At 32.8% G+C, this 17,769-nt stretch overlaps 1 protein-coding gene across 1 annotated transcript in view; it reads right to left on the reverse strand.

Moving 5' to 3' along the window:
• The window catches only part of twin (CCR4-NOT transcription complex subunit 6-like twin), a 162,017-nt gene that overhangs the window by 137,572 nt on the left and 6,676 nt on the right, over nt 1-17,769 (reverse strand). Inside the window, exons 2-4 of the mRNA XM_085207329.1 lie at nt 15,693-15,808; nt 13,943-14,136; nt 10,623-10,798 (exon numbers count right to left, since the gene is read on the reverse strand). Of these exons, the coding sequence (XP_085063455.1) occupies nt 10,623-10,798; nt 13,943-14,136; nt 15,693-15,800 (478 nt within the window). The 5' untranslated portion in view covers nt 15,801-15,808. The remainder of the gene's footprint in view (nt 1-10,622; nt 10,799-13,942; nt 14,137-15,692; nt 15,809-17,769) is intronic.

Below are 17,769 nucleotides of genomic sequence, written 5' to 3' on the forward strand. Positions count from 1 at the left end.
AATATTTATATTTATAAATTTATAATAGTCTAACATTAAAACTATCGATAGTTTAAAGTCAGTTTAAAGCTTAGACATATGCGCTTGCGCCGGCGCCGCGTCGTCAGCTAATGTGTTTTTGATTGGCGCCGCTCAAAGCTATACTTTCACTTGCATGAACGCAAGCCTGCGTTGGTTGATGCAGCGTTTTGGATTAGTGATGAGAAAACAAGTTACATAAATATTCAAACGGTAGCGTTGGGAAACACGGATATAAGTAATCTTTTATTTTATATTTTTAAATTAGTTAGAAATCAGAGCTAGGAGTGACCGCAAAAGATGATTTTAATGTTAAAAGTTGTTCAAGTAATGTTTGACGTAATAATTCGTTGTGGATGTATGTAATTTCCTAGCTCTTTTTATACGTGGCATGCAGCTTTGTCAATAGATAGTCTCCAAATGTAAGAAAATGATACTTTATTCATTTCATTACAATTCAGACTTGGTTGAAATTTAATTCAAGATAGTAAAATATATCTTAAACATAATAAATTTCCCTAGATTAGTCATAGAAAAGCGTAATCTCTTCAAATGAACATAAAATAGATAAAGATGTTACATATTACTAACTTCTTTATAATTATAATATGTAAAATGTGTGGAGATAAAAAAACAACAATAGTATAACAATCAAAACTAAATGATTGTATTAATTATCTATTTGACAATTTCAAACATTCTTCACAGAGCTCAAAAGATAAAAACCAAAACCTACAACGAAAACACCCACCAAGAAACAACAATCAATAAAGTACTATCGTCGAACATGTAATGTAATATACAAGTCCACGCTTCAGACGTGTATTTCACGCTACGACGACAAGGTGACGTATCGTATAAAGAAGAACTCTTCTGCTCTAAGAAATCGTAGCTTAATTCTGAGTTATATCAGTTTACGGCACGAACTTGGTTTACGAGGCTATAAACAACGCCGTGTGGAGGCTCTCTGATCGCAATATTAAGAGCTATCTTGAGTTTGCGATGCCTATGCGCAACACAGTGTATCACTAATGCGGTTATTATCGTACAAATTGTTTCTTGTGTAAATTTCTTGTGTATTCCAATAAAGTATTAAAGTATAAAGTATAAAGTATTTGTAACCATACAGCTATAAATACGAGGATTCCGGTGCGCGACCGATAGCAGTAACTCGTTGTTGTCGTTAACCAAAGTCAATAAATATTTGTTAAAACTTGAGTTATTCTGGATACTTTTAAGAGATTTATTATTTCGTAACAATAATAATCGGAGCTAATAAAAAAGAAAACAGAAAATAAATTACAATAACAGTTTATATAATTCAATTAAAAATAGCAAATTAATTAACAAATAAAATAACATTCACATTTATTAATTTAAATACATGATTTCAGCAAAGAATATAAACTCTTACTTATGCAAGAAGGTGACGTGACCTTTAGACTGGAGGATAGGACGTCCCTCCGCCCTTCAAAGACCGAGTAACGTCAACGGTTAAACAGTAAAAGGGATAAGTCCCTTCAAACCTTACACGGTTCTTAAAGAATATTGGGTTGTCAAACAATTCGTGAGGAGATCTTGAGATATTTCAGTACGTCAAGTTTACGATATCTTGACTGCTAACTGGTACTTATTTGGGTCCAAATAATTTAAAGAATAAAAGCTCAAGTATTGGGATAATGACGCGCCTTTTAAAAGTATTCGGCTCTGTCAAAGCTTCTTATATGTACTTAGAACCTATCTATTTAAATATATCTAAATGTTTTATCAATTTTATAAAAATTAAGTTGTTATCTATATATTTATATACGTAGTCCACCAACTTAAAAGAAAGCAATGCAATTTATATAAATAATGTAGAAAATAAATTAAACGTAAAATCAGTATTATTAGGTTCTTTGTTGTTCTAAACAAAACTAATACACAAATCCACACAATACGTACCTACAATCACTCATCTACAATCCATAAAACATCATAGGTATATAAAACAGATATTAGATTCACATTCCACCCCCCACAACAACCAACATATTAAAAAACAACAATCACAACAAACTTTAAATAGTAACAGACTTTATTAATAACGTTTAAGTTTTGTGATATAGCCAAACAATAAGTTGTAAGGGACGGTACATCCGACCTCTAGACTGCGCCCCGGCGGGCGAGGTCGCGCCGCCCTTGCATTTCGTCCGCCCTTCGTAGTGGAGCATTGAAAAGTTAGTGTCGCGATATCTATACTCACGCAATGGTATATACTTTCAATTTATATTAGTTGTTTTTATGGAAATAACGGAAAATTGATATTAGTAAAGAAAAAAGTGGATAAAATACAAAAGTATAATAAATGATCTTTGTTAAAATACAAATACATGCCTAAAACAATTAATAAGCAAATAAAAATAATATCACTATTCGTTTTCCAAACACACTTTCAGTATATTAGCACGAATTCCACTAAAAGTTTAACAACAAAAGGGAAAACAAAGGAAACAAAGCTTAAAGTTTTCTTTAATTTTAGCGTTTAACCCGCTGTTAACTCATCCCGCCCCTGCATTCAGCCGCCCTCCGGTTTTTGGGCTTATTGGAAAATAGTTAATACTGTCTGCACTCACCGTGCCGTACAAAGTGACAGTCCCTATATTCAACGCTACAGGCATACCTACCAATATGAGAAACATCTTTTATATTTTTTTTATAAAACATAAAAAAAACATATTTTTTAGAAAACATATAAAAAATTAAACGTAGCCGGATTTGAACCCGCGCCAGTGTAAAATAGCAATTTAAATAAATTAGACACTTCTAAAAATAATCTAATCTAATACTCATATACTTATGTGTTCATTAAAATATATTCCGATACATTAAAGAAAAAATGTAGACAGACTAAAAATAAAATTTCGCCATATATTTCATTTCCACAGTATTAATATGTTACAAAATAACTGCAGAACTTACAAGCCAGCTTTTACATGAGTCACAGTGGGGGCACCGAGTGCTTAGAATGTAACAAGGAACAGGTTCAGAAGTAGGTATGTTTGCTTTCTCAATAATTAACGTGAAGAAATAAAAATCTTAATTAATTATTCATAAGAGCTGTTGGACGACGAAACTTTTATTCCTTTTAAGGGACCAAATCGTGTTACGTTAATTTGAATTTAAATGCACTTATTAAATGTGACCTCACCTCACTCGACTCGTATAGGTACCTACTATAGTATTTAAAAACATGATTTCTTTTTTGAGGTTCCATTCGTAGATCCGTGATGCGGTTACAAACTTCAGCCTCATTAAAATGTCCGAAAAGAAAAAGTTGTACTAGACCCGAATGAAGACGTTTAACGTACGAAAAGTAAAAGTTTTAATTAAAACACTATGTTTCTATGATAATATTTTTGTAATAATTATATGTATCTATATTAAGATCGAATTAAACTAATCAGTCGAGACAGAAATTTAAACAAGTACGCGATAATAATCTTAATTTTAAGCATCGTCTGGGTGTAATAGAAACGTATCACAATTGATTGTTTGTGAAGATTACAGGTTCAAATCTCAGTCAAGGGAATATTTATTTATATAATTATAATATTTTGTTCGCGGAGACAATCTCACAAAAAAATTACCAAAACCATCAAACTAAAACGAATTACTTTCTTTTTGTTATCTTTTTTCAGCTTCACGCGTAATCCTGCATGTTTGCTACATGCGGGATTGAGGCAAGCAGGGCACACTGGGCTATGTAAAGACACTCCGATCCCCACTTTATCTTTATCTTTCCGCTGATTTCTTGAGGCGCTGAGTGGCGAAGAAATGACAAAAAAATAATAATCATTGATTCCCGCTTGTGAGAATCGAACCCAGAACCGTTACATTTACAACTTGTGCCCCTGCGCCACACATAATATAAACAACATCACTATTGTCACATCACTAGCAATACGCGATAAAGTTTCGCAACGTCGCCATGGGAGCTCTTGCGCAAATGACGCGTGACGTCACCGCGCGCTCGGTTCCGGCTTCACTTTCGCGAACACTTTCACCGGCCGGGCCGGGCCGGGCCGGGGCGGGCGTGTCGCTCGCATTGTCATTCCGCGAGAATCGATGACCAGCCGAAATCGACACGATATAATTTATTCTTACAACACTATTGTGCGGGGCGTACGTGCGTTCTAATAGTAATTACACAGCTTATAAACTCGTATGTTTTCTTCTGTTTTTATTTTAGCTTCTTCACGCTGTATTCCCCATGTTATGCAGGATTGACAGAATGAAGTTAGTGTTAGGACACTACGTTTCTCACTCTCCGTATATTTTCAAAATATTGAGTATTGAGTGTCGGAACTCATAGTGGCGTTTTGTCTTATTACCAAATCAACAGTCGAGGAGATGAAAATATTGAATAATTCCCCCAAATGGGAATTAAAGCCACACTATGCCATGACGGCCTGATACATGCAGCTTTAGCTTTTTTTAGCTTTAAAATATATGTACACGTAATGCTCATAATGACGGTATTAATGTGTTATTTACACAATTATACGAACTGTATTAGAGTCATTAAGAAAAGAAAGTGTGTACTGTGAAACAATGGCATGCGAGTAAAGGCATATTAATGTAAATAGATAAAGATAGTTGATAATAAATAATAAATGCTATTAAAAAATAAAAAACGTGTATTTAATCGTACATACTAAATTTTTCAAAAACAATTAATTTATACAATGCTATAACAAAAAATAGATACACAGGTTCTTAGGAACTTCTTTATAGATTTATCTATAACAATAGTTGATGGAAAGATTTCAATATAACGATTTTATAAAATAAAAAAGGAATTTATAACATGTAAAGAAGAAAAATCAGAAAAATATCATTTCGTAGATATTTTATTTAAGATGTTTCCTATCGCTATCCTACTTCCTACTAATATTATAAATGTGAAAGTGTGAGGGTGGATGTTTGTTTCACTTTCACACAAAAACTACTGAACGGATTTAGATGAAATTTTTCAGTAATATAGGCCATACATCAGAATAACACATAGTCTACAATTTATGTTAAGATTTTGTATAATTTGGCCATAATATAACATTATCTTATAGCGGGCAAAGCCGCGTTTAGGCATTAGTATTGTATATTATAACTTAGGTACAACGTTTACGCAACAGCAGCCAGTAGTAACACTAACCTAACACAACAATCTCCGCTTGAACACGATCAACTTTCACAAAATGTACGTTCGATTAATCCAGTTGCTTTTCTCTTTTCTTAGATATCATAAAATTATTATATAAAATATAATGTTTTCTAAAAACAACTATAATAATTAGCACGTTTACTATTAAAATAGCATTAGTATTAAATGAGGATAAATAATTATACTAAATCTTAACATAAAATGTATTCTATGTGTATAATTATTTTGCTATGAAGTTGTATTCCAATAGTTAAGTAGTTATTGCATCAAAATCAAACAAGTATCCACTCACACAAAGATTCAAAATTATAATATTAGTATTAGTATAGTAAGATGGAATATACTAATTGGTAAATACGGGAGCCTCGATTGATTCATTAATTAATAATATAATAACTGAACTAGTTAAGTTAATGCGAGTTAATTGACGTCCCAGTTAAGCGCAATGGCCGCTGACATTCAGGCGCCAGATAATACGCTGGTTCCGTTCTAAATTGGTAAGTAAATTTAAAACTTGGAATTGAAATACCTATGTAATTAACCAAATACCCGCGTAGAAAAGTGGAAGTTATGTTTTTACGACCTAACCGTAGAAAAAAAAACTAATTTCTCTTAAATTCAAAGAGTTAATTGTCGTTCTCGACAAAAAAACAAATGAAAGAAACATTTAAAAAAAACTATCAAGACTTTCCAAAAACGAAGCGACCATTACTCAATCAATGGTCAACAGTTTTCACTAAAAGCGCGAACAACCAAAATGGACCTCACAAAGAGTCCAAGAGCATTCAAGGAGGTCACCAGCCATTGTACGATCTATGGCCGGTGTCAATTGAATAGAAAACCATGGTGGAACAAATGCTTTTCAATAGGTATAGCTGACAAAAATAAAACCACACTAAGACCTTCGTGGGGCAGTGGACACATGTAAATGTGTGGGTTCGATTCTCACTTTGCGGAAAGAATAATTATTTATTAATATTTTCATTTCCTCGCCCTGATAACAAGGCGAATCGCGGCATTCAATTCCATCACACACAGTGTCTTAAAAAGTCGGCGGAAGGGAACGGAATATCGTAACACTAGTTTATTCTGCTACTAACTGCGGGATTCACCGTGAAACTCCAAAAAAATAATAAAACCACAACCCTGCAACAACCACTTCCACGGACGTTTTCACCGGTAGCCTCGGCAACGCTCAAACAATCAATTACACTATCTAGACGGACGTCTTCCCACACTTTCCAACGCCATTGTGGCTGAGTGAGACAATCATATCTCGCGGATTTACTGTCACGACATTATTTTTGTTGAACAACCGGGATTTCTGATGATGACTTTCATTTATGGTCTCCGAGACCTTCGGCGTGGCTCTATTTGGGACGAACGCGAGTGGGTCATTAAGGCCACGATGCGGCGGAAGGAATTAGGATATCTAGTGTCGTTTGACTAATAAACAAAAATGATTGTACACCATGTATGTATGTGTTATGTACAGAATTATATTAATAATTTTTTAACCATTTTTAGCAGCTTCAAGCATAGCAAGCTAGTCATAGGAAACCTGGGAACCTCGTGTTAAGACATTCAATTTCAATAATGATACTTCCATTACCCATTTTCCGCCGAATTCTGGGCGCAATGCCTTTTGGGTGACGGAACTCGCCTCGCACCAGAGAAAAAATGAAAATGTGAAAATGAAAAAAGAAAATGAAATGAAAAAAAAAATGAAAATATTAAATATTTCATTTACTGGAATAAGAATCGAACTCACAACCTGTCGCATTTACAGTCACACGTTAGTGCCCTTGCGCCACGTTAGGCCTCAACTCGTAAAATAAAAACAGTATATTCAAACAAAATCTAAATAATAACCAAAAATTAACAACAGAACGTTAAATATACGTTAAGTGGTTATACTTGAGAACGGTCGAATATTATTGCAAACGGACTTCCATATCATCCGACACAACGGGATAGGAAGTCCGTTAGATCTCTCTGTTGCTTTACTTAATTAATGAAATTAGCATTTATAGTCGTGGCTGCAAAAAAATATGCAACAGTAAAATTAAATGAACGTGGAATTTACGAGTTTTAATATATTTAAACTGTGCTAGTTTCGTGCACTCGAAATGCGTTATATGGATACATTTTGTATCAAAGAAAATAATGGTCGCATAATAAAAATTAGACACTTTTCTAACAATTAAGTATTAAATATATATGAATTCTTTTATAGTTTCTTTTATACACACAGCTTCTCGCTTTATAGCAGGGTAGTCAGGGGGAGCTTAGTGTTGAGCCACTCCGTTCCCCAGTTTCCGCCAAATTTTTCGAGGCGTTGCGTGTTGAGTGGCGAAACTCAACGCCAGACTTTCGACTTGGTGCCAGAGCGATGAAATGAAAATATTAATAAATAAAATAATTAGTTACCCCGAGTGGAGATCGAACCCACAACCGTCACGCTACAGTTAAACCCTTGTGCTTCTGTGCAACGACGGCCTCGGTATATATAAATATGCAGACACAATCAACACGATTAAAATGGAAAAAGAAAAGTTTCACAAAAATAATGAATCAATATTGACCTAAATATAAGGATGAGTAATTAAAGGAAGCCACAAAGAGACAAAAACATCGTTAAGGAATGTTTCGATTACCGTTATTGATGACAAACTGTTGTTTAATAAATTACTTTGAATATCATTAATTTTAACACACATTGTAACGTTATGTTTTGTTTCGTTTCTTTATTTTTCATTTAAAAAAAAAAGAGAATTGATCAACTGATTGTGGAAACACCTCTTTCCACCAAATACCATTTTTTTTCAATTTTTTTTTTACTTTACGACATATTTAATAATAATTACTATTTTTAAGCTAAACTCTTTTAGGTCAAGTTATAAGAAAGCGGGTTTCATAATGGAGCTCAAAAGAAGACGATTTTTTGTCCTTTGGAACGATCTCATCCTCTCCTTAGAAATTGCGTTACATTACATAATTTTTCTTTTATATTTCCTACTAACGCCAAGAAGGCAGGAAAAACGTTATAGCTCTCTGTTCTCTACTTACCGTCCCATTTTAAAGATATTGTGTAATAGATGCCTTAAGGCCTTAACAATAAAACAGTATAAACTACTAGTAATAAAATTCAAAAGTTATTGAATACACATAAAATACAATAGCTACAATATAATACCAAAACGTATACATTTTACTTTCTAATACAATCTAAAGAAAATAGAGGAGTTTTCGAGCAAAAAGCGTCTATTCGTTCCGTTCCGCAGAAATAAAAGGCATAATTGAAAGCGCGTGACGCTCGAACAACTCAATTTAAACAATCATCGACAGTTATATTGTAGACAATATGGACCGGACAGTTGGAGATGAGTATTAATTTATAATAAATTGTGTTATGAGGTTGATTCAAAAATAACAATATGAAAGAATTATCTATAGATAAACAAGGAATATATAATTATTTATATTTTTCACAACTTCCCATAGTTTCTAACACTAAATTATAAAAAAACAGCATTATAATTGTTGAATTAGTTTCTATCAATTTTAATAAATCGTAAAATTAATTAAATGTTTAAATTTACATTTTCATTTTTCTGCTTCGGTGACAAGGCAGAGCGCGGCGTTAAGTTTCGCCAGTCAACACGCAATGCCTCCAGAATTCGGCGGAAAAAGCGGGACGGAGTGTCTTAATACTTTACCTACTACTTTACGATTACCTACTGGATGAGGAATACAACGTGGAGCTGATATAATAATTAATTACTGTCAATATTATAATAGATAAAAGGAGAATTCAAGTATATAAGTTCTTTTTTCATACAGATGTTCAATAAATTAACAAATAATTAATTTTGAACTGTTATTGTTGTTGTTGTAAGACAACTAACACCATCTCTACTATATAAATACTTTCACTACATTTGTCGGTAGATGGCGCTACTTAAAAGTAATGTAGAGCCCTCTATCTACCAATATACGTTCAAGCTTTGAAGAGAGACATTTTGAAACTAACCCACTTGTCGCTGTTAAAAAGAAAGTGTGGATAATTTTCATCATAATTTGCTGAACTTACCTCAAATAATACGGTATATATTTATAGTTATATGAAAAAGTGAATAAAAATATCTCCAAATATATGTAGAGTATGCATATATGTATAATAAAAATAAATATTTACTATTTTTACAAAATCTAAATAATTAATGCTCCCTTCTTTTGAATTTTGATATACAAAAGAAAGAAGTTAGCCCGTTTATAATATGTTATAAATAAGACAATGTTTTAATTTAAAAATCAATTATTTAAATTTTGTAGAAAGTTTAATTTGTAGAAAAGGGAGAAGAAAAACGCACAAACAAGTATTTTTTGAAATTTTGAAAAAATCTCATTAAAAATACTCTTCTTAATATTTCAAAAGAGGAATAATAACATTTGCGATTTTTCACTCTCGATATCTTCCCTAGAGACCATATATAATCGTAAATATCAAAGACAAGTATTTTAAAGCACTAAGAGTCATTGACCCATACTTTATTTATCATAATTAATAAAATATCGCATAATATTCACAAAGATTGCAAACAGTACGACCGATAACGACGATTCAGTTGCTTTTTAAATGACTAAATATTAATCTATAGTTCTATGCTAACATCATAGAGGTGAAGCGATTGCTTGGTTGGTAGTGCTAATCTCAGGAACTGGTTTGAATTGAAAATTATTTTATGTCATCATGTTAATCTTATCTATGTAACCCACTGTAACTGCGGTCAGGGTTCCTTTGGGCACTTTGTGATGTCATGTCCCATACAATAATATTTAGTTAATCCTGTTTAACCACGAGGCAAAGTCACAGGAGTAAGGTCGTTTTGTTATATACTACGTTAATTAAATGTAAAGCCAAGAGTATCTTTAACGGTATTAAATAATAAAACAGATAATATTTATTGTAATAGATATGATAAATGGTGATGATATTATAATCTTGTTTGCATCAGCTTTAACGGAAAATATAAGTAGTATGTGTGTGATATTTATAAAAACAAAGACTACTATTTTAAAAAAAAGAACGGCGTTTGATTCGGACACTAAACACGCAACGCTCTAGAATTCGGTGGAAAGTGAGGAACGGAAGTGTCTTAATGAAAAAGGAGTATCTTACCACGAGGTTGTCACAGGGAAACAGCGTAAAAGTAAAAAAATCGTCATAATTTTACGTTCATTTTTTTTTATAGAAATATAATTAAATAGTAAATACTGTACGGTCAACACCATTTATAAAAATAATTTTTACCCTACGCCTATCAATTATTATCATCTATCCTATCAAACATTATCTATTCAAAACAAAAAAAATAAATCAAACCTAAACTAAACTCACCTTGTAAATTATCCAGCAGATAAGTCAACAGTTTCGCCGTACCGTTGCTATCGTTATATATAGATAGCATTTCCTTACTTAGCGGGTTGCCTTGCAACCCTAGGAGTTGGAGGTGGAAGAGTTTACCGATATCGTATGGCAACACTCTTAGATAGTTGTTGTGGAGGTGCAGTTCTCTGGAAGAGAGTGGAATCGTTGTATTACTTGCTATAGATTGTGAAAATAATATTGGAACTATTAAGTTGTTAACCTATGAAATCATCGTATCGACTATCCCACACAATTTAGAAAATGAACCTATACTTTTCTAGTATCTATCTGTAGTAATATTATAAGGATGCCAATTGACACCCAATGCCTCCCAGAAATCAGCAGGAATATGGGGAACGGAGTATCTTAACACTAAGTTGCCTCTGCCTAAGCTGCTGTGTGCAGGATACAGCGTGAAGCTGATTTTGAGAAGTAATTTCAAGTTCTTCCTAGTAAGTAATTTTATTGATTTAACAATAGAAAATTTAATATTGTTAAATATAACACAAAATTTGTATTTACTGTCATAAATTTATGTGTTTGTTCTTTACTAATAATAAGTAATCATTAAAAAAATAGTGTAATTTAAAATCCAATTAGTTTTTACAGCATTCTGGCCACCTTGAAGTTAAGTGATAATTATAGATTTAATTATAATTAATAAACAAACTCAATAATCAGTACCACGTTATATAAATATACTAACAGCGATAATTGTCAAAGTTTGAACATAATATAAATAATATTGATATAATGTAAGCTTGTATACATTTACTTATTTATTATTGTATGCGTCGAGAGAAGATTAACGTAAAAACTAACTATCCATGAGGCGACGGGAGCGAAGCCCCATTACTTTTATCCAATGATCTAAGTCTTTCGCTTTTTTGTTACTGTTTTATTACAAAAGAAATTTAATTAATATCTTGTGTGTGTTTAATTCACAATTTCAGCTAAATATAGGTTTAAAATCATAAGTAATTTCTAGAGGGGGTAATAATAAAAATAAATATACATAATGTATTTGGGTACCTATCGCTATTTGTAAGATTAGAGAATTGAAATAAAGGGTTATTGTATGATACATTTAATTAACTGTAATGTTAATGTTGACCTTTAAAACATGCTGGCTCTTAATTTTATATTTTCGACGATTCATATATCAAAACCTAATAATAAATATATAAATTAATTAATATTATAATTTTTAAGAGATCAATAAAAAGAGTATCACTATTTCTAAAGAGAAACGTCACTTTTTTTTCTTAAACAAAATTCCAAAACACTATGTAAACCTAGCTTAATAAAACATAATAAATACAAGAATAATATAATAATGTTAGCGCATTCATGACGTAGGTAGGTCGTTTATTCAAACCATGTGGAATAAACAAAAACATTAACATGATACCTAAGTCATCGCGGACTAAAATATACACTATTAATATTAAACGAATGCGATCTAAAGAAGGCCATAACTTCACGATTTATTTCACATATACCGGAATAGCCAGAAAAATGTACTGCCAAAACATTCAACTCTGGGCTTTCTAACCAAATTGGAAAAATTATGTATTCAGTCACGGAACTTAACGCCGCGCTTGGTTTTTTTTAGAGCATAGATCAAATCAAAACAAATCAGCTTCACGCTGTATCCTGCACACAGCAGGGCAGGTAGAGGGAACTTAGTTTTAAAACACTTCGTTCCCCACTTTCTGCCGAATTCTGAAGATATTGCGTGTTGAGTGGCGGAATTCAACGCCACCCTTTGCCTCGACACCAGAGCGAAGAAATGGTAATATATATTTAAATAAATATTTAATACCTAGAGCGGTAATCGAAACCACAACCATTGTTCACTAATAAGTTCGTCAATTTCCACGCTTATCATGGCAAACGGGAGTTCAAAGACCTTGTATACACACGCAACTCGTTTGTTTTGTAAGCCAATATAATACGCTATTTTCGAACGAGGTGCTTTATCTATTATTTATCTTAATGATCTCAACGAAGGTGAATGCGTGAAAGGAACCTAATAAATATAGTAATAAGGATACATTGGTCACTTCAAACTTCATATACTTTATATATAAGTAATATAAAAATATGAAATATTGCATATCATTGCTAATGTTTATTTGGAGGTGGAATCGGTCATTTTATGAAACGGGGTATTTTTTGTTATTAACAAATATAAGATATAGTTATCAAGATTTGTTTTATTTTATTACTAATTACTTAAATGCTCATTGAAAAGGATAAGCAATATACCTACGTGAGTATATCTTTAAAGCATATAGAATTAAGACATCATTTTAAGCTCCAATTTCAATCAATCAATCCAATCCAATTCCAAATATTAATATCCTAATCACTACAACTGATTGAATACAGTAAATTCTTTTACTGTTTTTTTTTCAGCTTCACGCTCTGTATCCCACAAGTCCTGGAGTAGGCAGTAGGAGTTTAGTGTTAGACACTCCGCTGTCCACTTTCCGCCGAATACTGGTGGCATTGCGTATTGAGCGGCTCAAGCCATGATTTGCCTCGATACCAGAGCGAAGAAATGAAACTATTAAACATATCATTTCCTCGACTGGAAATCGAACTCCCAACCTATCGTAGCGCACATTGTGCCCCCTGCGCCACTGGCCTCTCAACTCGACTCGACTATAGTAAGTATATTTTATAAATCATCATAAACTCAATTTAATTATATTTGTATATACAATCCTTCTATTAGAATACGAAATTGCTAATTCGGTCTGTTCCAATTCAAGTCTGAGCAGATCTTGTTTATACAAAATGAATATCTTGTTAAAGGAAAATGTAACTTTATTCGCAGAAATTGTCTAGAATTGACCAAAGTTTTTGTGAAGTAATTTCGGAACATGTCCTAATTGGCTATAAGTAATTACTTATATATAGTAACCGTCTGCAAGTAAAGCTAAAATATTATCGTTATAACGTACTAAAATAATATATATTAGTATTCAATTTATTATTATACCTATAGTAAGCATATTGTTTTCGCTTCACGCTGTATCCCGCACGCAGCAGGTAGAGGGAACCTAGTGTTAAGATACTCCGTTACCCATTTGCCGCCGCGTTCTGAAGGCATTACGTGTTGAATGGCGGAACTCAACGCAGTGCTTTACCTTGTTATCACAGCGTAGAAATGAAAATATTCACAAAATAATAATTGATTTCCCCGAGTGGGAATCGAACCCACAATCGCCTCTAAACATCTAAATATAAACACAACCAACCATTACAAAAAAGCGAATTACCTTAGCTGTATCAGATCACCGAGCTCAGCGGGCAACGTTCTTATTTTATTATTGGACATGTCCAAAGTATGTAAGTTAACTAGCTGACTGATGTCGGGCGGTATGCGCTGTAAGGAGTTGTCGTTGAGGTACAACGCCGTCAGATGAGACAGTTGGAACAGTTGCGGCGCCAACGCGCGCACACCTCCTGTTATCTGGAATATTGAAAAAAAAAAAAATTTTGTCAAACTTACCGTAGACAAATATTACTTTTTCTTATTATAGGTTTAATGTAAGCAAGATTTGAACCTGTACTTTTTGTATAACATAACCAAATGTTCACAGCGGTTGAGATAAATAACCACATTTTACCGAAAAAAAATATATAATTGTTACAATTTACATATATTCTTAAACTCTCTAGACAAAACAACAGAAATTTAAAACTATTCAATAGGTATATAGATAGAGCGGTCTCTACCTTGCGTTGAAAATTGTTCTGCATATGACACAATAGATATTTTATATAACTGTCAAATGCAGCATCGAATGCAATTTCTAAATATCACGGAGAGACCGTCTACTCTTACATTGAACTTACAAATACACACAAATAAGTGTAATTACAGTAACAAGCACTATAAACAAATAACACAATTATGAATCGTATTAGAAAAGGTTTCATTTTCTGGATGGGTGGATGGGTTTGCCTCAAATCGACATTAAATTTCGGTTTTTATGTCCTTAGAAGAACTATTATGAACTTCATCCAGAATTTAAGTGAGATGAAATGCAAATAATGTGGAAGCTTTGTACAAAAATAATATTTTTACGATTTCATGGTTGGGGTTTCCATGGTAACCAATAATCCATTATTTGTTTTTATATGAATTGTCTCTAATCAACAGTTTCTTTAATGAAGAAATTTATCAGATACGTACAATATAATACATATAGACAGATGGTATTTTTGCTCTTAAGAACTTATAAAATAAAAAAAATATATAAAATTGTGTTATTTATTTATTATTGAAATTATGTTTTTTGCTGATCCTATTTTTATGTCATTGTAATTATCCATCAGTATGTGTTTATAAGTTCAGTTTTACAGTAGATGGTCTATACTAAATTATATTCACAATTTCAAAGTGTTTTTTTCGTAATTATAATGAATTTAATTCAGTTAACTCTCATTAGTAAACGAAAGTGCGAGATGGTATCAATAGAAACGTATCGTCGTCCAAATAAAGCTAGCCACACACACTACTACTCTCCAATTATCATGAAAATATTCATATATTTACGAAACGTTTAATACACAAACGTTTACATTATACGGTTGACGCGTTTCAATAATACCGTTACGTCTGTAGCGGCTTTAACCGATCCACGCCGGCTGAGCCTCTTAGCAACAAAGGTATTGCTGAATTAGCACGTCAATTTAAATGTAACTACTTTGTTATTTTTTTTAGTACTTACAACTTAAGTGTTCGGAATGGTACTTCAAATAGCAATATACGAGCTAGAAATTCTTTAAAAATAGTTTAGTTAAATATTTCTAAATATAATAACCATATTATATTATATTCAGATGTTATTATGTAAAATGAAAGGAACTTATATGTGTTTGTTTCTTTTTGTTTGACTCCCAGACATGCAAATTGATCACAATTACGTCCACCATATAATACACTATAAAACATATCTTCAACATTATTAACTAACATTTTAAGAAGAAAACACTAAAAAACCAAGTAAAATGAAGCATTACCTCAAGCATAGTCCAGCCCCCGCGCCTGCCAGATGCGCGCTCCGCCTCCGACATGATGTGGTGCGTGCGCCCACTCGCGCCCTCATGCCTGTCTTTGTTGCGAGACATTCTGTCACCTGAAGCGCCACAACGATCGGGTTCAAAATATGTTTACATAAAATAACTGAGAATAGATTATACGTAAAACGATACACCATTACAGTTACGTAATATAAAACTAAATATATGTACGCAAATTACATTTGTACTGAGGTAATTTTAATATTGTATACAACCTATAATAAAACTACTATAACTTATTACTATTTAGATATGCTTAAATGATATGTAATGATCTTCAAAGTCTAATATACGAATACTAAATTATTTACAAACACTTGTATAAATTTTCCGATAGATCCTGTTTAATCTACGCCTCTGGCGGTCTAACCGCCAAATATGATGACCAACCATTCAACGTTCGCTCTATCCTGTGTATATTCTCTAATATGAAAGTAAACACTATTTTTTATAGTTTTATGTAGGCACATGGATCCTAGTGTTAAGACACTCCTGACTTTCCGCCGAATTTTGCGGGCATTGTTGTGGGGTGAGAATTCAACGCTAAATTCAAGAAATTAAAATATAAAGTATTTCGTTTCCTCGGGTGATAATCAAACCCACAAACTAACAGTCACGTGCTTGGGCTCCTGCGCCACGACTGGCCTCTTAAGTAAACACTTGTTAACTTGTTATGCTACTAAATTGGTAAATTTAGCTATTTGTTGGAGACAGAATTTACTACTTACGAATTTATTACTATTAAAGACCAGTTTATTTTCAATGTTCACTATGTTCCAGCTTATTTGATAGCTATATACCATATTAATAAAAGTAAATTTAGTTCCTAGTTTAGATAGCCATTGACATAATATTTCTAAATAACCAAATCGAAAAAGTAAAACCAATTCTTGTATGTTTCCTATTTAGATAATAAAGATTATTATCGTAATCATATATGTATATAGTACCAAATAGTTTTATCTATAAATGCAAGAATGGTTATGTTAAAAAAAATCCATTTTATATTATATACAAAAAAAATTACAATACTGTTACATAGTTCGAAAGTACCATTAAAGTAGCCCCAATATGATCAGTGCAAACATTATACAATAAAAACGAAACGCGGTCCGTTGCTCAACCACCACGCCACTACGTGAGCGATTCCGCGGGCAGGCGATGACACAATAACAATTTGACCCACTCTCCGCTTATTTCGCTTACAATACCTACGCCAAAATTATACCCGTAATATGCAAACTGGCACACTCAAGATAACACCGTACGTTACTTTCACGGTATTATTCGTCATAACAATTATGTTTTTAACGGTATAAAAAGTATTTTTAAACCGCATTCAAGTTTGAGATCGATCTTGAGATGCCGGTTTCATTTATAAATTATATGTCTATGAACGAAAACGGCATCTCAAGTTTGAGTATTTCGGCATCTCAAGAGACTTGAAAGCTATTTTATAAATATGGGCCTTACTTTATAAGCTGACTGAGAAGTTGCTTGCAATTTAAAAGTAACATTTCGTTTATTTCTAATTTTTCAGGCTCAGCTTTTAAGGCTTCTGCGGACCACTGGTTGGGGACCACTGTTGTAGAGTAACGCTACATAGGAAGTAAATGCCTCTAAATGCTTAAAATAAAGGAATAAAAGTAATATCCCAAAATCCTTTCCTTATCGCGGATAAAGAAAACCTGATTTCTAACATAGGCCAGAATAGACCGTTCTGAAGCGTTTCAGTAAAACGCAATCTTGTAAAGCGAGATTACAATTATTATTCTGCGATACACGAAGTAGGCCAATTTCTAATCCATTCAAGCCGAGACCCAAAATCGACGCGGTTGCCTCACCAGTGATTACGGATGGTTATCGAAAGCGTTGGAGGCACTAATTCTAGTGTAACAAAGACAGGTTTATTTTATTTTTTTAGCTATAGAAGGGTAAGCAGAGGGAACCCGGGAACCTAGTGTTGAAACACTCCGTAAATTAAGACACCGTACCCCACATTACGCCGAATTCTTGG

The sequence above is a fragment of the Heliconius melpomene genome, chromosome 3 (assembly GCF_056956725.1).
Source record: "Heliconius melpomene rosina isolate 202511_hmr_F chromosome 3, ASM5695672v1, whole genome shotgun sequence".
Taxonomy (NCBI): Eukaryota; Metazoa; Arthropoda; class Insecta; order Lepidoptera; family Nymphalidae; genus Heliconius; species Heliconius melpomene.